The following is a 19,695-nucleotide window of genomic DNA, read 5'->3' as shown; positions in this document are numbered from 1 at the left end:
GTGCTTTGCAGTTCATCCCAGCTGTAGAAGCCTTGGGGAAAATAACACATCAACCAAGCAGCTCTTGTTGCTCTTGTCCTTGTCCAGGACCACCAGACCATCCTGAGGGCCTGGGCTGTCAAAGACTTTGCTCCAAACTGTCCTCTCTACGTTCAGATCTTAAAGCCAGAAAACAAATTTCATGTCAAGTTTGCAGGTGAGTTGGAGCAGCTGCACAGCAGCTCTTGGTCAGCTGGGAGCCCTCCTGGATTGGCAGGAGAGGAGGAAACACCCAGTGCCCAACACCACCCCGAAATGACCACATTCCCAGGCACTGCCAGCTGGGGAACCCCTCTGTCCCCCTCTCCTCCGTGACAGTCCCCTGTGCCTTTCAGATCACGTTGTCTGTGAAGAGGAGTGCAAATACGCCATGCTGGCCCTAAACTGCGTCTGCCCCGCCACCTCCACCCTCATCACGCTGCTGGTGCACACCTCCCGTGGCCAGTGAGTGCTGTCCCTGCACATCCCTGCCTTCCCCTACCCTGGCCTGGAGGGACGGCAGAACTGAGGCCTCTGAGCCCAGGGGGAGAGGGTGGGGGTCTGGGATGGGTCTGGGGAACACAGTGGGATCTGGGGCCCCCACCCAGGGCCATACTGTAAGGGGGCCATACCAGTGCAGCTGGGCTGGGCAGTGCTAGCTTTCCAGAGACTGGGAATAAAAATATCTTTATATTGGCACGGGCCTGCTGGCAGGAAGGTGAATTCACAGCACAAGCAGCCCCAGACCCTGCAGGGTTTTTTGGTGGGTGTATCATCCAGCATGGCTGGAAGGAGCTCTGAAAGCACAGGAGAGCAGTGGTGGTGCCCTGCACTCCTTGGCTGGTCAGAAATGTCTGAATTTTGGGTAAAGTGCCATCAAAACTTACAAAACATCCTTGCCAGATGCCTCTCGCCCCATGCTCAGAGCTGTTTGCCAACACGGGCTCTGAACCCTCCCTCTGCACTCTGCAGGAGCCCTCATTAAATAAAAAGGCACTTAAAACCCAAAATGAAAACGAGCTCATCCTCGGCGGGCACCGACAGCTCGTGGCGATGTGTCACTGTCACCTCACCGCCGCCGGGCTCCGTGGCAGCTCCAGAGATTATTGGGGCTCTGCCCTGGGATCTGGCTGGAGTTCTGGGATCTGTGCCAGCCCCAAGAGGTCCCACTCCAGCTCCCGGGGGTCCATCCCTCCTCTGCTGCTGTCGTTGCAGGGAGGGCCAGGAGTCCCCGGAGCAGTGGCAGCGGATGTACGGGCGCTGCTCGGGCAATGAGGTCTATCACATCCGCATGGGGGACAGCAAATTCTTCATGGAGTACGAGGGGAAGAGCTTCACCTACGCCGCCTTCCACGCGCACAAGAAGTGAGGGCAGGGGGGCGGTGGGCAGTGGGTATCGTCCAGTCTGCATGCCTGGGGGTCAGGGCTGCGGCTGGAGGGCACTGCCAGGTCCTTGGGGCAGGGGCAATGCCCCGGAGGGGTTTTTCTCCAGCTGGGAATGCCCACCCCGTGCTCCTGGCACAGGTATGGGGTCTGCCTGATCGGCATCCGGAGGGAGGAGAACAAGAGCATCCTGCTGAACCCCGGCCCGCGGCACATCATGGCAGCGTCGGACACCTGCTTCTACATCAACATCACCAAGGAGGAGAACTCTGCCTTCATCTTCAAGCAGGAGGAGAAGCAGAAGAAGAAAGGCTTTGCAGGCAGAGACAGCTACGACGGCCCCTCCCGCCTGCCCGTGCACAGCATCATCGCCAGCATGGGTGAGTCGGGGGCTCGGGGGGCAGCAGGAGCCTGCACACACCACTCCAGCACCTTCCCCAGGTTTGGGTTCATTTCCTCCCCCACAGTTCGTTTTATTTTGTGTTTTGCACACTCCTTGCCATGCCCTCCCCCACCAGTGCCAAAGCCACTGAAAACCCCTTTCTGTCCTCTCTCCCAGTCATCTCACCAGTAAAATACACATTTCCTTGCACCCGGGGTGCTCTCAGCAAGCTCAAATATCGTTAGTAAACCTCGAGATGTCCATTATCGTTAAGGGTATTTGCATAAGTGCCCTAAGCCTGGATTTTAGCCCTCAATTGTTTCTGAGGCTGGATGAAGAAATGCCATGGGCCACATCCTAAATCACGTTTATGATTCCCGAGCAGAGGAAGAGCGTAGTTTCTCTGCAGCGAGCGCTGCATTTGTGCAAGTGAAAAATATAGTGAGTCATTACTTCCCGCTTGTATCTGGGGAGAACAAGTTTTGGAGGAGCTGAGCCACACGAGCACATTATATTTCAGGCAAATAATTTATGTGTTTGTACTCCTGAGCAGCAATTTGCATAGATTATCCCCCAGCAAGCTGCAGAGCGCTTTGCTGAGCGGTGTTTGTCACAGTTCTCACACGGCTCCTGCACAGAGGGACCTTTGCCAAAGGTGATGAGAGGGACAGGAATGACGTGAGTGCCAGCAGGGCAGTGGTGTTTGGCAAGGCTGGTGCCTGGGCTCTGCCTAATGGGACACTCCATCAACGTGTTTGGTTTTTGGAGGCTGCTGGAGGACAGCGTGAGGAAGTCTTTCTTGTCCCTTGCTGGATATTAGGAGAAATTCCTTCACAGGAAATGCTGTCAAGAATTGGCCCAGCTGCCCAGAGCAGTGGTGGAGTCACCATTCCTGCAGGGATTTAAATGATGTGCAGATGTGGCATTTGGGAACGTGCTTTAGTGGCAGGGTGGCAGTGCTGGGGGAGCAGTTGGACTCGGTGATCTTAGAGGACTTTTCCAGCCTTAAGGATTCTGTGATTGTGACATCTGGAGCTGATCAGGAGGGATGTGGGAGGTGGGTGAGGGCATTGCTGCCTAACTGCCTCTCCCTGGGGCAGAGGGGTGTCCATAGGAAGGGCAGTTCCAGGGCAGATGTGGTTCCTAACCTGGCTGGTGCCTCCCAGAGCCTGTGAGGAGCTGCAGGCAGGGATTAGGCTGCAAGGTTGTCATCTCAGAGATACATCAGCACCATAAAAACTCCTGCAGAGCCAGGTTTTGCAGTTCAGGGAGCAGCAGGTGGGCGAGTGGTTCAGCTGGGCATGGAGCTGAAGTGAGGGCAAAGGAGAGAGGGACAGACCCCAGTGACAGCTGAGCCCTGGGGAGATGCTGCACACAGCAGTGCCCAGGAGGAGCTCACTGGTGGGGGCTTTACCTGCACTCCCTGCGCCCACGAATGGTTGAGCATCCGCTGGGCTGTCTCGTCCCCGTGCAGGGCTCGACGCTTTGCTGCCTCTCCCCCGCTTAGAGCGTGTTTGCTGTGCTCCCTCCCCGCCGTGTCCAGGTACAGTGGCCATGGACCTGCAGAACACCGAGTGCCGCCCTGCCAACAGCAGCAAGCTGGCACTGCCGGCCGAGAACGGCTCGGGCACGCGCCGGCCCAGCATCGCCCCCGTCCTCGAGCTGGCCGACACCTCGTCCCTGCTGCCCTGCGACCTGCTCAGCGACCAGTCCGAGGACGAGATGACGCAGTCGGACGAGGAGGGGTCGGCGGTTGTGGAGTGAGTCGCTCTCCATTGCTGGAGCCCTTCCTTGTGCGGTTCATTCCAGTGGGATCCAGTTTGATCCAGTTCCCTCTGGTTCATTGTGGTTGCATCCAGTTTGTCCCAGTCTCAGAGACACTGGGACCATGGCATGTGACAGCGCTCAGTAGTACCCGGGGGATGCTGAGGCTCAGCGCCTCTCGGCTTTTCTGTGAGCACACTATTGGCTCTCTCCCTGCAACTTTACAATCTCACAGCCCTTTGCATAGCAAAAAATATTCCTAAATATGTGTATTTGGGGAAATTCCCAGCTGCTGCAGGGGAGTGTTGCAGGGCATTTGCCAGTGTTGCTGTTGAATATTTTCCCCAGCACCTGAGCTTTGGATAAATGGAAAGCTCTCCCCATGTCCTCACACAGATTTCTCTCTGCTGCAGGTATGTGAAGGGCTACCCCCCAAACTCGCCCTACATCGGGAGCTCCCCAACCCTGTGCCACCTTCTGCCTGAGAAAGCCCCGTTCTGCTGCCTGAGGCTGGACAAGGTGTGGAGGGGCTGTGGGGGCTGCCTGGGGCTGAACCCCCCAGGACGTGTCCCCTGAGTCCCTGTGCCATCCCACGCACAGGGCTGCAAACACAACAGCTTTGAGGATGCCAAAGCCTACGGGTTCAAGAACAAACTGATCATTGTTTCTGCGGAGACGGCAGGGAACGGGCTCTACAACTTCATCGTCCCGCTGCGGGCGTACTACCGCTCCCGCAAGGAGCTCAACCCCATCGTGCTGCTGCTGGACAACAAGCAAGTACTCTTCCACAGGCGTTTTCCCTCATGCAGAACCCTCCCTGCGTTTTCATGAGCATCTCGTGCTGGGGGTGGGATGTGAGGGAGCAGCAGTGCTGCCATTGGGTACCTTGGCTGGCTGGCCCTGGGTTTTGTGTCTGTCTTTGCTGCATGGCCGTGCTGAACCACCTCGCTCTCTGTGGCTCTCCCCCCAGGCCTGAGCACCACTTTCTGGAGGCCATCTGCTGTTTCCCCATGGTTTACTACATGGAGGGCACCATTGACAAGTAGGTGTTCCCACGTGTGGCTGTCGTGCCTGAATTGTTGCTTTTACCCCAGCCCAGACTTTTGGGCCACCCCATGAGAAGCCCCAGGGTTGGTACCACAGAGCTGAGCCCACCTTGGGCTTCTCGGGTTGCCAACCCCTCCCTGGGAGATGGGAGCAGGTGAAGAGCAGGTCGGGAGCAGCCTGGGCTCGCCGTGGAACCCCTGTGCTGCTTCCCTGTGTCGTTTCCAAGGGCTGACCCTGCGCTCTTCTCTTTGGGGACTGCCCAGCCTGGACAGTTTGCTGCAGTGTGGCATCATCTACGCTGACAACCTGGTGGTGGTGGACAAGGAGAGCACCATGAGCGCCGAGGAGGACTACATGGCAGATGCCAAGACGATTGTCAATGTCCAGACCATGTTCAGGTGAGGGGTGACCACTGCCTTGGTCACAGCCACTGACCACTGCTGGGGACAAGATCAGGAAGGCTGGTGGTGCCTGGGGTGGTGGCTGTGGGCAGTGGGACACATCTGGTGTTGGGTTTGCTCTAGAAAACAGCATCTCATCAGCTATTTCTGACCTCAAACAGGACAGGGGTCACTGTGGTCTTCCTCAGGCTTTAAATCCTCTGAGACAGCTGCAGGATAACAGGTCTCTTTCCACTGCAGGCTCTTCCCCAGCCTCAGCATTATCACAGAGCTGACCCACCCTTCCAACATGAGGTTCATGCAGTTCAGAGCAAAGGACAGTTACTCTCTGGCCCTTTCCAAACTAGAAAAGGTAAGAGGAGGTCATTCCCTGCACAGGGGCCTGGAAAGTCAACTCTGACAGTGACTGCATTTGAGCTCCTCAAAGTCCCGTGCTCTTCCCATGTCTGGAAAACCCAATCATGTCTCGCACATTTCCATGGAGAAAAAAATCCTCTTTTTCTACAGTGCAAAGACGCTGCCCTGTTTCCCTCCTGCCACACCCACCAGAAACATTATCCCTGTGCCCTCCCATTGCCATGAGTCCTCTAAGTTTCTGTGCAACCTGAGCTCAAACCTCCCCTTCTTCTTCCAGAGAGAGCGCGAGAACGGCTCCAACCTGGCCTTCATGTTCCGGCTGCCCTTCGCGGCCGGGAGGGTCTTCAGCATCAGCATGTTGGACACGCTGCTCTACCAGGTGAGACGCAGCCCTGCAGCTGTGGCCTCCCCTTTGCATCCCCCGGGGAGTATCTGAGCAAACCCACCCCTGGTTTCCTGCCCGAATGTCTCCCCCAGTCGTTCGTGAAGGATTACATGATCACCATCACTCGGCTGCTGCTGGGCCTCGACACCACGCCGGGCTCCGGGTACCTCTGTGCGGTACGTGCCAAGGCCCCTGGGGTTGAAACCATCAGGCCATGTTGTCCTGGATCTGGTGGCACCTGGTGGCATTTGTCACCCTGTGCACGGGCTGGGGGTTCCCCTCTTCTGCAGAACTGGGGGGGGCAGCAGCATTGCCAGGTCATTGTTCCCCTCCTGGGGAATCTCAGTGCTACCAAAAACCCAAGAGCTGCCAAGGACCAAGCTCCCTATTCTGAGGGCTGAGGTCAGAAATTGCCCCTGGTTTTCTTGTGGAGTCCAGCTTGCTTTTGGGATTGTCGTGGATGAGCCAGGGTGAAGCTCAGGAGCAGCCTGAGATGCACGTGAGGGTTCACGTTTGTCCTCTGCTGCTCAGATGAAGATCACTGAGGATGACCTGTGGATCCGGACGTACGGCCGCCTCTTCCAGAAGCTTTGTTCCTCCAGTGCTGAGATTCCCATCGGGATTTACAGGACGGAGTCGCACATGTTCGCAACCTCCGAGGTAGGGGCACGGTGGTGGCGTGTGCCAGCAAGGGGCTGCTGGTGGTCCCAGCTGAGCATCACCCAGCAGAGGTGAGATCCAGGAGGGTGTTGGTCCCTGGGGCACCTCAGACCTCGTTGCAGCAGTGGGGAAGGGAGGGGAGAACAAGGGAAGGGGGATTTGTGTTTTTTTCATTCGTGTGGCTGCATTGGGTGGCGGTGTCCTGGTTCTCCAGCTGGACACGCTGGGGCAGTGTCCGTGCGCGTCTCTCCGGGCACTGCTGGATGTCCTTGGCACGGCTCTGCCGTGCCACCGGGCACCTTGGGGAACAGGGAGGGCACAGCAGGGCTGCCCCTTTGTTGGGCTGACTCTTGGTTTTCCTTCCCCTCCTTCTCCCCCGCTGCAGCCCCACGACATCAGAGCACAGGTGAGTGCCGCTCGTGTCCAGCCGCGCGCGCTCGGGCGCTGCCTCCCCATCCCCCCTACCCTGTGGCCGATCCCTGGGCTGGCTGTGGCCACTGAGAGCCACCCCGTGCTTTGTGCCAGCTCTCAGCCCCGGTGCCAGCACAGTGCTGCCTGTCCCCATGGAAGGGAGATTCTGGCTGAGCCTCAGTGCTCCGGGAAAAGTCCTCAGTGCCCTGATGTAATTAACTGGGATAAGGAGCAAGGGAATGAATGAGCCAGGATCCCTTTTAAATACCTTCGGTTTTCAACTTTGTAAGGAAGCAGCGACAGGGAGCTGAAAGTTGACATTTAATTAAATGCAACCCAGCTCTTTGAGATGCTTTAAAAGGCTTTATTAATAAATTCCTGCTCGCCAGTGGGGATTGCTGGGTCAGAGATGTGGCAGCACAGCTGCTGTAAGAGGAGAGAGAGGGAGATGAGGGCATGGCTGTTCCTTGGGCCCGAGGGGATTCTGTGTGAGGTGTCAGGTGCCCATGAGACTCCCCTCAGCAGTGCTTATCCAAGGGAAGCTGTGGCTGCCCCATCCCTGGAAGTCCAAGGCCAGGTTGAACAGGACTTGGAGCAGCCTGGTCTGGTGGAAAGTGTCCCCGCCCATGGCAGGAAGTGAACCAGATGAGCTTTAAGCTCCTTCCAATCCAAACCGTTCCGGGATCCTGTGAAATCTGCCAGCCAGGTGGTTCTTGCAGTGCTGGGAGAGCCCGTTCGGGTCAGAGCAAGGACCCATCCCGTGGGAGAGATCCCACCCTGCCACACACAGGCCAAACCCTTCTTGGCCACCCCCCATCCCGCGTGACCTGCTGGGCTTCCAGTCACAGATCTCAATCAATGTTGAGGACTGCGAGGACACGAAGGACGTCAAGGAGCACTGGGGCATCAAGACGAGCCACCACCGGAACTCGTGTTCCAGCGACCAGTCGGAGCACCCGCTGCTGCGGCGCAAGAGCATGCAGTGGGCCCGGCGGCTCAGCAGGAAGGGCAACAAGCACTCCAGCAAGACGGCCGAGTGGATCAGCCAGCAGCGCCTCAGCCTGTACCGGCGCTCCGAGCGGCAGGAGCTGTCCGAGCTCGTCAAAAACCGTATGAAGCACCTGGGCTTGCCCACCACCGGGTACGGTAAGTGCCGTTCGGCCGAGCTGCTCCGCGGTGGTGCCTCCCGCTCGCGGGCTCCTCAGGTAACCCCCGGCCGAGCCTAACCCCGCGCCAAGCCCGACCCTGAGCCAGCTTAACCCCATGCCGAGCCTAACCCCATGCCGAGCTTAGCGCCGCGCCCCGCCTGTCCCCGCGGGCGCTGCCGGGCCTGCTCCGAGCGGCGCCTCACGCCCTGGCTTGCTTGTGCTTGTGCAGCCCCGCGCCTCCCGGGCTGCGGGCCCGCCGCGCCGAGCCGAGCCGAGCCCCCTCCCTGCCGCCCCCGGCCAGCTGCAGGCAGCCCCCCCATCGCTGGGCTCTGGGGTGGCTCCAGGCAGGCGGTGGCAGAGTAGCTCCGGCCCTCGTGCCCGCAGCAGGCCCCGGTGTCCCCCCGCACAGCCCCGTCCGCCCCGCGCTGTCCGGCCGGGCAGAGGGGCTGGCTCAGTTCAGCCCGGCCCCAGGTCAGCACAGGCCTCGTGCCCCAGAGCCCCCGCACTGTGGCAGGGAGAGGCCCGACCCCGTCAGCTGGCGCAGCCCCCTTTTGTTACAGACTTTAATCCGTCATTAAGTCTTCCGTGGAAAACCTTTCGGTAGCTGCAGGGCTGAGTTGCTTCATTGCGTGTGACACCGGTGTGTGGCTGTGACAGCCACAGCGCTCAGGGTCCCTCTGTGCAGCCGCATCTCTCGTGAAGCTTCTGACCTGCCCGTCGGTGCTGGCATCTGTGTCCCCCTGGACAGCTCCCACCCCTTGGTTATGACAAAGTCTGTAGCCCACAGCTCCCTTTGGTTGGTTGGTTTGGTTTTGGTTTTCTTTTTTTCTTTCTTTCTTTGAAGCCATCCTGTGCTGCTGCTTGTTTGCTCCATCCTCCAAGAGTGTCCATCCTCCCTGTGCTGGCCCCTGCCCACACTCAGGCTGGCAACGAGCCCCAGCTGGGGATGAGAGCTGATTTGGGGGTGGGATTCCTCCTTTCCCATCTTGGCTTTAGGCACAGGAAAGAGGAGGAGAAAATGTCCAGAAGTGCAGTGCAGGAGAGGTTTGGAGTGGGGGCCCAGGGGGTGGATGTGGGCACTGCCAGCATCCCCAGGGAGAGAGGCAGGGGAGCTGGCTTGTGGTGGGATGGAGTGAGGACAGGGAATGCCAGGCAAGGGCTTGCAGTGGTGTTTACCCTCTCTCCTTTTTTACCTACATTACTGGTCCCAGAAGTTTCTGTTGTAGTTCCAGGGGGGATGTCTGCCCTCAGTGAGGCTTCCAGGCTTGGGGCACAGCTTGGGATCAGATCAGGGCTGGCATCCTTGTCCTGGCCCATCTGGCACATTTTGGTTGAAGCAAACTGGGGGAGCACTGGCAGAAGGGGCAGTGTGGGGTGCAGGACAGGACAGGGACACTGGGCACAGTGTGGGGACCAGGAAGCAGCTCCTTGGGCATCCAGCGGTGCTGGGACTGTGTGTTGTCACCGTGTGTCACCGTCAGTGTCTGGACACCCATGGAAAAACGTCGCTCTGCCTTCTGCCCCTTTCCTTTTTCTTTTGCTCACGTTATCGCTGCAGCGCAGGAGCTCGTCTCTGATATTTGCCGAACCATGGCTTGCTGACCTCTCTCTCTCTCTCTGTTTATGTCTGTGCCTTTCCCTGTATGTTCTGTAGAGGATGTAGCAAATTTAACAGCCAGTGATGTGATGAATCGGGTAAACCTGGGATATTTGCAAGGTAATTCCCGTTCCCTGGGAGTCCCGCGTGACTCATGGCATGCAGTGTACAACAAGATCATGCCAGCTAAGCCCAAACCTCACCCTTGCCAGTTTTCACCTTAGATCTCCAAGCTTTCAGCACTAATTTGTCGGGTGGCATTGGAAAACCAATCACTGTCCTGTAGTGGTGGTGCAAATGCAGGGCTCTGCCTGATCAGGGAGACAGAAACCTCAGGGACCCTTTTTCAGCTGAATTCCTACAGGGAAATCACAGCCCTCGGCTTTCATTAACAAAACCCTCCCTCCTTGGCTCTGCGAGGTGGCTTTGGGCTGTACAGCCAGTGGCAGCTTGAGGAGGGGACAAGGAGGGGGACAAGTGCACCAGAGCTGCCTGTGCATGTTGTGATGAGATGCTGGAGCTCCTGCTGGGTCAGCCACAGTCCAGGGCAAGGCAGCACTTAAAAAATCCCTTTGCACCCCTTGGTTTGCCCTCCTGGACCCCTCTCCAGCATTTGCAGACCCTGTTTTCTGACTGGGGGGTGTCTGGGTCAGCCCGAGGCAGCAACAGCAGCCACCCCGGGCACCTCGTGGGGCTCTGTGGGACCTGCCAGGTTTTCCCATCTTTTTTTCCCCTGGAACATGCCCTGGAAAGGTCCTTTTTTACTGCAGCAGCCCCAAGATTAGCAATAGCCCATCGCAGCTTCATTTTTGGCTCCACTAGCCCAGGCTTAAGGTGAAACGTTGGCATTTTCCTACAAAGTGTGTCCTTCATCCGAGAGACAGCCGCAGCTGGGGCTCATGGAAGCCCCAGGCCAGCAGAGTATATTGCCTGGGGCACCGGGATGCAGCAATATACTCGGAGTGCTCAGCGGGGCCTGGCTTGGCCGCACGGGGTCAGGACAAGGCGCTTCCATGGGGCAGGAAAACCTGCCCAGAGCCCTTCCCCGCCTCCTGTCATGTCAAACCCTGTGTCTCCCGTCGGGTCCCAGGGTCTGTGTGCCACCCTTGCCCCCAGCATTGCCACCCCCATCCCTGTCTCCCTGTAAGGCTGGGCACTGGGATGGCCAAAGCTCTCCGGTGGCTTCAGGACAGGACACCCTGGCACAGGCTGGGGGTCCCGGGCAGCATCTCCCTGAGGGTTGTCCCAGGTCCCCTGGCTGCAGCACCTTCTGTGGGCTCAGAGGTGCCAGGGATGTGTCTGAGCAGCAAAGCAAAGGTCTGGTGTCCCCCTGCAAGCAGCGCTGGGTTTGGAACCGGCACAGCCCAGCCCCGGGGATGTCCCGGGGTGGTCTGGGTGTGCCCTGGCAAAGGCAGCTCAGAGGGAAGCTGTTTGCATCCCTGTGCTGGGTGGCTCTGGTGGCTGGAGAAAAGCAGTTTCACCCCAGTGCCGAGGCTGAAGAGCAGCTGGGCCACCCCCATGCCAGGGTGATCTGGCACCCATTGTCGCTGCTGTGGCAGAAGACTGGCTGTGCCCACCGTGGGGCAGGGCAGCTCTGACTGGGGGATCTGCCAGGCCGAGCAGGGGGACAGCAGGGCCGGCGTGGTGGGAGCAGCAGGACAGGCCACAGGCAGCCGCCCCCAGCCTGGAGTTAGTGCCCATCCCAGTGGCCGGGTCCTGGTCCTGCTGCCCCCGAAGCAGCTCCATTTGCTGAGCTCATCCAACCCCTGGTGTGCTGCTCAGAGGGGCCTTTCCCAAAGCCTGGAGAGGTGTCCCAGTGACAAGCCTTGCAGTGAGCTGGTGTCCCGCCGCGCTCCTCACGCTGCCCCAGCGTCCATCTGTCCGTCCCCTCTCCACCCTGTCCATCCACACCCCATCACCCCGTCTGGAAATGGCGTCACCTGTCGCAGCTTCCACCGCCCTGGCCGCCCGCAGCCTCGCACCCCCATCCATTTCACCATGATCTTGTTCTTGGCTATTTCGGGAAGCGCAGGGGCCCCCCCGGCACTGAGGCCGCCCGTTCTCCCCCGTGGGTGCCGCTCTTGGTGGCCCTGAGCCCCCCCCGAGAGGTCACAGTGGTTTAGAGCCATCCCCAAAATGGCATTGAAGGCTCTGAAACTCCACGGAGGAGATTTCCCCTGGGCGGGGGAAAGAAGCAATCCCTGGACTAATCCTGTGTCTGGATGATGCTAAATTGAGTAACTGAAGGGGAGAGGTGGGCAGAGCGTTGGGGGCGGCCCCGGGGGGGTTCAGCTGCCCTGACCCCGTGGTTGGACTTGTGCTGGACACAGCAGGACTAACCTGTTCCCTCTTTTGCACTGAACCAAGGTAAGACATCTCACTTTATTTTGGGGGGAAGTGGGGACTTTGAAGAGTTACCTCTGCCAGTCCCCTGGGCCGTGCTGTGGTGGGAGAGAGCCTGGGGAGGCGAGGAGGGAGGTGGCAGTGACGTTCTTGGTGCTCTCTCTGTGGCAGTGACGTTGCCCACAGCTTCTCCTGGTGAAGGGACCCATTTGCCCCCTGGGGGCTGTCACCTTGCCTGTTGGGGTGTCTCTGGGGGTGTCCCTCCCTCACCAGCCCTTTCCCTCCTCTTGCAGATGAGATGAACGACCACCAGAACACCTTGTCCTACGTCCTGATCAACCCCCCCCCGGACACGCGGCTGGAGCTCAACGACATCGTGTAGGTGCCCCCAGACTCCCCCAGTGCCATGAGCCTCCCCCATCCCACTGCTTCCCATGATTTCTCGTAAATACCCACGGGTTTTGGCTCTTTCCCAGGCCATTCCCCACCCCTGTGTTCTTGAACAGTGCCCAAACCACCCCATCTGAGCTCTGATGGGCAGCGTGGAGTTTTCCCTTGGCTTTGGCCACTGAGCAGCCTCCAGCAGGAGTAACTCCTGATTATTTATCATCTTATTTTATGGCATTTACATGAACAGCTCTTATCATTTAACATCTGTTATTCCAACAACTGCTGTGCTCTGCAAGCAGCACAGCCCCGTGGGGCATCCCTGTGCGTCCTGCCTTCAATCCCAGGGGGCACAGGGCGGGTTCCAGCAGTGTGACCAGGCTGTGTCCTGCAGGTACCTGATCCGCTCCGACCCGCTGGCCCACGTGGCCAACGACGGCCACAGCCGCAAGAGCAGCTGCAGCAACAAGCTGGGCTCCGGCAACCCCGAAACGCGCGACGAGACCCAGCTGTGAGCAGCCCCCGTGCCCCGCGTCCCTCCGGGCCGAGGCTCCGGGACAGGCGGGGAAGGAGAGGACGGCCCGGCCGGAGGGGAAGGCGGCTGCTGCCCGCGGTGCCCCGGAGAAAGGCGATGCCCAGCCTGGCTCTGCGCCGCGGGAGGGATGCCCGGAGCCCCGGGAGGGGCGGCACAGCTGGACACACCCGCAGCCGGTGGCCGTGCGCCCCGCGGATTTTAACTTTTTATACCAATACCGCAACTAGTGAGAAAGTCTTCGCTGGTGCTGGTGGGACGTGGCCGAGCCCAGACGCCGATGACCCTGGGGGAGCAGGGCTGTGTTTGATACCGCCCCGGATGGTGCAGGTTGGTTGCATTTATGGGGCTGGTCAAGGCGAGAGTAAAACTGCACCGAAACCCTGCTCCTCTTCCTCCTCCTCCTTCACCAGGTGCCCCCCAGGGTACCCAAACTTCTGCTCTTTCACCCAACTCACGTTCTTCATCCTCTGCTGGGTTCCTGTTCCGGGTGTCCGCACTCGGAGCTGCGCCAGGCACTGGGAAAGGACCCTCAGGTGGCCGTGGGACAGTCGGGGTGGATGGGACACGGTGGTGCAGCCCCCACGGTGCCATGGCAGGGGCTGCTCTGCCCCCAGCGCCTCGTGGCATCTCACAAACCAAAACACGCCAAGCCCAGGGGGCTGAAAGCCCGGCCACCCCTGTGGCAGTGCCTCTGAGCCCCTGGGTTGGTGTCCCCCTTTGCTGCTGCTGGAGCTGAGCTGCCTGGGGGATTCGGGGATCTCTGTCCTGGGGTTGGATGGGCTGGGCTGGCCAGGGCCACACACCCTTGGATGTGGTGGTTTGGTGTCTCCACTCGGCCCTTTCCCCTCCAGCCAGGGGCAGTTTGGGCTCTGTCCTGGCCACGGCCTGCTGTCCTTCCCCTCCCCATGGTCACGGGTCGGTCACACCATTAAGGCAGCGGGTTCTGCCTGTCCCCCCGTCCACCACGCCCCCCTGGCAGCCCCAGCCAGCCCTGCTCGGCTCTGTCCCCCCTGTCCCCTTGGCTTCCCCTGCAGCAGAGGTGCATGAACGTCCCCCCAGCCCCGCAGGGACCTGGCGCTGCCACAAACACCAGATGTGTTTTCCATCTACTTTTGCACATTCTACAACGTCGATGTGGAAAGGGTTTATTTGACTGCCAAGTGAATAACTGAGTTGTTAACTTGATATACTCCTGTGTTCATATCTTACAATTCCAATGTGATTTTTTTTTTTAGCAAGGAGCTTGTAAAGCACAACATGGCCATGAAATCCCATCAGCTTCCTGCTCTCGCTGCCAGCTGAATGGTTTTATTGCCATTAACATTCACTATTTGCTCCCCATGACACCCCCCAATCAATGTTTACAAAGAAAACAAAAAAGAAAACAAGCCAAAACCTGTTTAAAATGAATTTTAAACAGCTGGGGAGATGCCCCAGCCTATGGGGATGTACTGCCCATCCTGCCCGTGGCCCTGAGGGAGACTTGGAGATGCCCAGGGTATCTGTGCCAAGGCTGCTATCACTTCAAGAAGGTGTTGAGAGAGCCCTGCTGTGCCTGGATGAGGTTTGGGGTCCATCTTTAATTTTTTATTGTTGTTTTTTCCTGAAGTGCCAGGCAGGAGACCCTGAGTGGTGGCACATCCCAGGCTTGGGGAGGTACCACAGGTAAAAGCAAGGAGTGCACTCCTCCCGCCCCACTGAGCTGAGGGCACAAACACAACTGTCTTTAAAGCTTTTTGGGGTTGTTTTGATGGATTTTTACTGCTTAATTTTGTATCTGGTTAAGGCAGATCCATGTTTTATTTATTTCTGTTTGTAGCTTCACACATCAAATCTGTCATTTCAAATGGCAAAAAGAAGTTGGAGGTTAAAAAGTGGGTGTGGTTGAAGTACAAAAGGACACGTAGGCTCTGTGTTAACATGAAGCCTCAAGATGCTCAGGTCATTGAGTGTTGATGTATTTAAGTGTCTGCATTTCAGATGGATCATTTTCCAAACCCCACTTCGCTTTCGAGGGAGAGTGGAACAGAGCAGTGGTACAGGTTAACAAAAAAAACCAAACCAGCAACCAAACAAAAGCCCAGACCCCAAATGCAACAAAAGGTGTGATTAGTTGCATATGTTTACTGAGAACATACAATTTTTATGATTTTGTGTTTGTTTGGCTGTGAGCTGCGTGTACGAGCATAGGGAAGCGAGCGCAGCTCCTCAGCTCAACCCTCCCCTGGCAAGAAAATTAAATTTCTTTTGAAAACCCTTAAAGTACTTAAAATTTCACACCCCAGCCCTGAGCAGCCAGGTCAGCCACGTGGCCAAATCCAGGTCTGTGTTCCAGAGGCTCCACTGGCCGTGGTGTTGGGTCCCTCCTTCCTCGGCGGGCACACACAGGTCCTTCCTGCCCCTAATCCAGGGAGAAAATGATCCCAGGAGGAAACCACACGCCAAAAGGACTGAAGCCTCTGTGTGGTTTGTGATCCTATCAAAAAGCCCTCAATCTTCCTGTACTTTGACGATGCTTCTGTTTGTTCAGTGTATAAATCCCTGCATTTGAAGCGGAAGCTCCGTGTACAAACCCTCGGCGTTCCTGCTCTGGTGTAAATTTCCAGCCGTCCTTCCCACGGGATGGGGAAACCCCTGTAAATACTCACCTGTGGGCAATGCAAGTCTGAGACCGAAGGGTTCATTTTTCTAATTCCTTAGCCTCAGTTACAATACTAATGTAAAAACAAAAGCAGTTTATTTTTCTAATGGTCCTGCCAACGTCGATGCACCGACAAAGAGCTGTTCCTGCCGCTGAAAGGGCCCACGGGGAGAGGGGCACGAGGAGCTTCCATGGCAAGAAGAGAATGGCTGTTGCTCCCAACCATGGAAAAATCCCATGGAAATAGTTGTGTTCCAATGCAGAGACCTGGCAGGCCCTGGGGGATGCAGAAACGAGGACAGCTGGGATATTTTGGGGTTTTCCAGCAGCGGCTCCGGCGCATGTTCCGTGTCCACTAACTTTGATACGCTCAATATGGACCGATCCATATAGTCTGCATTAAACTCAACTATTCAAACCAATGTTATGAGTATATTTATTTCCTGTTATACCCCTTTTTATTTAATCTCTATAGAACAGGACCTTTTTATTCCAAGCTCAGCTCCTGCATGGATTTTTATCAGCAACAGCAACTCCCGTCTTTCCTCTTGGAGACCGAATTCTGGGAGCTGCTCTGCTGGGATGCAGCCAGCCAAGGGGAGAGGGTTTTGTACAATTCTTGTGAAGATGCTTCACATTTCTGTAAAGATAAATGAAAATAAAAGAGCTGCATGCAGCAACAGGAGACACTGCTGTCTGATTTTTCTTTTTTCCTGGGAGTCTGTTTTAAAATCCATGGAAAGATGTGGCTTTAGCCGAGGCTCAAGGCAGCTCTTCCCAACTTTATTTTTTAGCTTCAGCTTTTCAAACCCTTTGTGCCTGGATGCACAAAGGGCCTGGTGTGCTATGGGAGCTTTTAAAGGTCATTTGATTTATTTATTTAATCCTACTTTCTATGATTTAATAAATGCATTAAATTTTATGGGTATTTAAGGGGTTTTTTTCTTAAACTGATGTTTAGCCAGGATTCAGTACATGTTCTTCACGCCAAAATTTGTCACTGGCTCCAAAGTTTCCAAGATTTTCAGGAAAAATCCCAACATTTCTAGAGCATTGTAGATGTTGTAACTTGGAGATCAAATGCTGGTAAGCAGAGGTTGTTTTTATTAAGCATTTTAAGCAAATACTGTAAAAATCTGTTTATTTAAAATCGTACAGAAGGACACAAAAATATCCCTTAAATAGGGAAGATAACTCTGGGATGAACACACACATGGGGAAGCTGGAAGTACAAGGCCAGCAGGAAGCCAAGTCCCTGCTAAATTACTTTTTAATTATTGGCTTTAAGCCAGACAAATCTGTCCACGGAGAACAAAATCCTCTGATTTTCCAGGACATGCAAGTTGCAATGATTACACCCAAAATAAGGTAATTTTTATCACCACCACGAGCAGCTCTCACTGTACGAAAACCCTTCCAAGGCTGCAGAACAGGATCTAATGCTCTGTGCAAGTGGATTTCAGCACTTCCCAGCAGTGGATTCTTCACCTTTTCCTCTTGGTCCACCTTCCACAGCAGCAGATGCAGAAAAGAAGAGGAAATAACACTGCAAAATGAACCAAAATTCATTTAAATCTCTGCCCCAGTTGAGAAAAATCAGCTTCTACCACTGCCAACTCCTTGTAGCAGAGAAAAAAAGCCAGAGCACTAAAATATACATGAAAAATAACGGGGTTGGTGTGGCTGGGAAACAAAAAGGAAACCAAATCCGGGAAGGATTTTTTATTTTGCTGTAAATTTATGGTTATTCCCTGGAAGACAGAGTCAAAAGAAAGAGGTTTTCCTTTGCTAGGATTTCCAGGTAATGCCACGGTAATTTGGGGAGGTTTATGGGCTTCCAACCATTCTTCCAAGTGCCTCATTTGAATTTTAACAAATGCTGGATATTGAATATTTCATCATCCCTGCTGCACACATCAGTTTAAGAGGGTTTTTTTTCCCCCCCACTGCAATAAATATGTTATTTCTGAACAAGTTCAGAGGGATGGATGAGAAAACTGTGACAGGATTTCAGCACCAAGATAAAAGTGAATTTATATTTTTAGCACAGACAAGCACATTCAATCCACCCTGTCATCTTCACAAGAGGAACGTGCCCGTGCTCAGCACTTGGAGGGCCAGGCTGGGGAAGGAAGGGACATAAAATTCCAGTTCTGGAATGGCATTTTCCTTAAAAATTTGGGTTATTTTTCTTCAAAGAAGAGCTGAACTTACCACTTGGAGCAGAAGAATAAAAATGCACCTTTTCATAGCCCCACCAGAAGCTTGAAATCTTCAAACCCTCTTAAGACCAAACCAAGCCTCAACAAACCTGCAACAGAAAGCTCAGGGAAATATTTTGTTTGTAGAATAACAAAATTTTCAAAAAAACCAATTATTTTTTACTTACAAATGGTAAGAGAAGTCCAATGTCTTAGTGGTGACCTGGAATTAATTGTAAAATTTTCAATGCAATGTGGAAAAGACACTTCATTTTAGTGGGCCATATGAATATTCCAATTTTGAACTGGCCTGAAGAATTTTTATATGAAGTTTCATTTATGTGAAGCACCCAGAGAACCCAACCCCCAAAATACTCCCCAGATTTCTTCAGTTCTACACAGGAGCAGCAGCAAAAATGGTACCAAATCTCCCCAAAATCTTCTTTCTGGCGTGATGTCCTTGGAGAATCCCGGCACAGCCTCATCCCAAGGATGTTTGGCATGTCCTGACCCCTGTCAAAATCAGACCCTGCCCTCAACCACCCCCCTCATGCACCTGCCTCTCCTTCATCTGCTGAAAAGTAATTACATTTAACCCTCTAATTAACTGCAAGCCACTTAATTGGATAAGTAGAGCACGGATAACAGCTTAGTACACATCCATAGGGACGACTCCATTCCAGGGGTGGGAGCAGCAGGGACCAAATTCCCAGGACAGTCAGCTCAGAGTGAACAGGAGACACCTCATTTGTTGTTGTATTTAATCAAGAAATTAAATAAAACATAAATTGAGGGGGTTTGGGGTGCTCTGACACTGCTCCAGTCATCCATTCTGGGCATTTGTGGGGGGAAAAGCAAAAGGAATGGAAAATTCAAGTCCTGAGAACTCATTCCTGTCACTTTTAAACTACAGCCCCAAACCTCTGGGAAGAGAAATTCCAGAGATTTCTACACTCAACTCCCCAGTGCAGTGGGGACAAAAATCAGCTTCATTTTCTTTACACTCAGCCCTTCCAGTGTAGGTGAAGGCTTTCAAAGGAAATTCACATTTTCCAAACTCAGACTATTTTTGCTTGAACTCTCCCCCCCGAGAGCAGGATGAAAATGAGACAAAACCACACCAAGTACAGATGCAAACAGCACATGGAACACACAGACTGATGGACAGAGCTTGAGAGAAAGAAATTGCACTTAAAATCACTTTAAAGATGCACATTATTGGATTTGTTAGTAAGAAACAGAAAGAGGTCACAGACAGAGCTCCCACTTTCTCCTCCTCCTCCCAGGAAGCACAGCCAGAGCCTCTGGGAGCAGCTGGGAATGTTTTTACCCAGTTCTGCTTGTTTGGACAGAGCTAAGAGGGAACAACCCTGGCTCCAACTAATCCTGGAGAAAACCAACCCAAACCAGCAGCTTAAGCTGCAGGTTGCCAAATTGATTCCATTTACCTGCAGGCAGCCCCCAGCCATGGGATCAGAGCCCCTGGGACTGAGGGAACAGCTGATTCCCACACATTTCACTGATTTCAGGTGTCCACACTGTGCTCTGGGAGGACAAATTCCCATTTTCTAAGCAGTGATTTTTGGAGGGGACTAAAAAGGGTCCAGATCACCTTATGAGTGCTACACATCAGGGTCTTCAGTCCTTGGGAGTGAAGGGTTAAGCATGAGGTCACTAAAAGCACAGTCAGAAATCCTCTGTATTCAGAATTCCATTAATTTAACCCAAACCCCAATGCTGACTAGAAAATTACCAAAATTCTGTCACTGAGGGACTACACGGATCAAAGGACCCCCAGCAGACAGATTCAAGAGTCTGATGAAATAAATCCTTAAATTATTTCCCAATTTTCTGAGAGCTTTTTGGTCCCATTCTGGCCCCCTACAGTCAGGAGAAACAAGCTCTTGTCACAAAGTTATTGCAGCTCCTTGCAGGTGAAGCTTTACTCAACAGAACAGCAGCACATCTTTAAAGTGTATTAGTTCTTGGAGGGGATGAAGTGTCACACCAACAAAAGTACACATGAAATAAAAAG

At 54.7% G+C, this 19,695-nt stretch overlaps 1 protein-coding gene across 1 annotated transcript in view; it reads left to right on the top strand.

Annotated features, from left to right (window-relative positions):
* KCNT1 (potassium sodium-activated channel subfamily T member 1) overlaps positions 1 to 16,112 on the top strand; it is a 77,336-nt gene extending 61,224 nt beyond the window's left edge. The window contains exons 16-32 of the mRNA XM_069032166.1: positions 88 to 196; positions 375 to 483; positions 1,234 to 1,383; positions 1,543 to 1,781; positions 3,327 to 3,543; positions 3,961 to 4,066; positions 4,148 to 4,320; positions 4,518 to 4,589; positions 4,858 to 4,992; positions 5,236 to 5,347; positions 5,630 to 5,731; positions 5,830 to 5,913; positions 6,269 to 6,397; positions 6,783 to 6,803; positions 7,651 to 7,954; positions 12,190 to 12,274; positions 12,678 to 16,112. Of these exons, the coding sequence (XP_068888267.1) occupies positions 88 to 196; positions 375 to 483; positions 1,234 to 1,383; positions 1,543 to 1,781; positions 3,327 to 3,543; positions 3,961 to 4,066; positions 4,148 to 4,320; positions 4,518 to 4,589; positions 4,858 to 4,992; positions 5,236 to 5,347; positions 5,630 to 5,731; positions 5,830 to 5,913; positions 6,269 to 6,397; positions 6,783 to 6,803; positions 7,651 to 7,954; positions 12,190 to 12,274; positions 12,678 to 12,798 (2,268 nt within the window). The 3' untranslated portion in view covers positions 12,799 to 16,112. The remainder of the gene's footprint in view (positions 1 to 87; positions 197 to 374; positions 484 to 1,233; positions 1,384 to 1,542; positions 1,782 to 3,326; positions 3,544 to 3,960; positions 4,067 to 4,147; positions 4,321 to 4,517; positions 4,590 to 4,857; positions 4,993 to 5,235; positions 5,348 to 5,629; positions 5,732 to 5,829; positions 5,914 to 6,268; positions 6,398 to 6,782; positions 6,804 to 7,650; positions 7,955 to 12,189; positions 12,275 to 12,677) is intronic.
* Positions 16,113 to 19,695: the final 3,583 nt, after the last annotated feature.

Source organism: Aphelocoma coerulescens, chromosome 17, assembly GCF_041296385.1.
Source record: "Aphelocoma coerulescens isolate FSJ_1873_10779 chromosome 17, UR_Acoe_1.0, whole genome shotgun sequence".
NCBI classification, from domain to species: Eukaryota; Metazoa; Chordata; class Aves; order Passeriformes; family Corvidae; genus Aphelocoma; species Aphelocoma coerulescens.
Note: the sequence above shows the minus strand (reverse complement) of the source record. Positions and strands in the feature narration are given on the sequence as shown.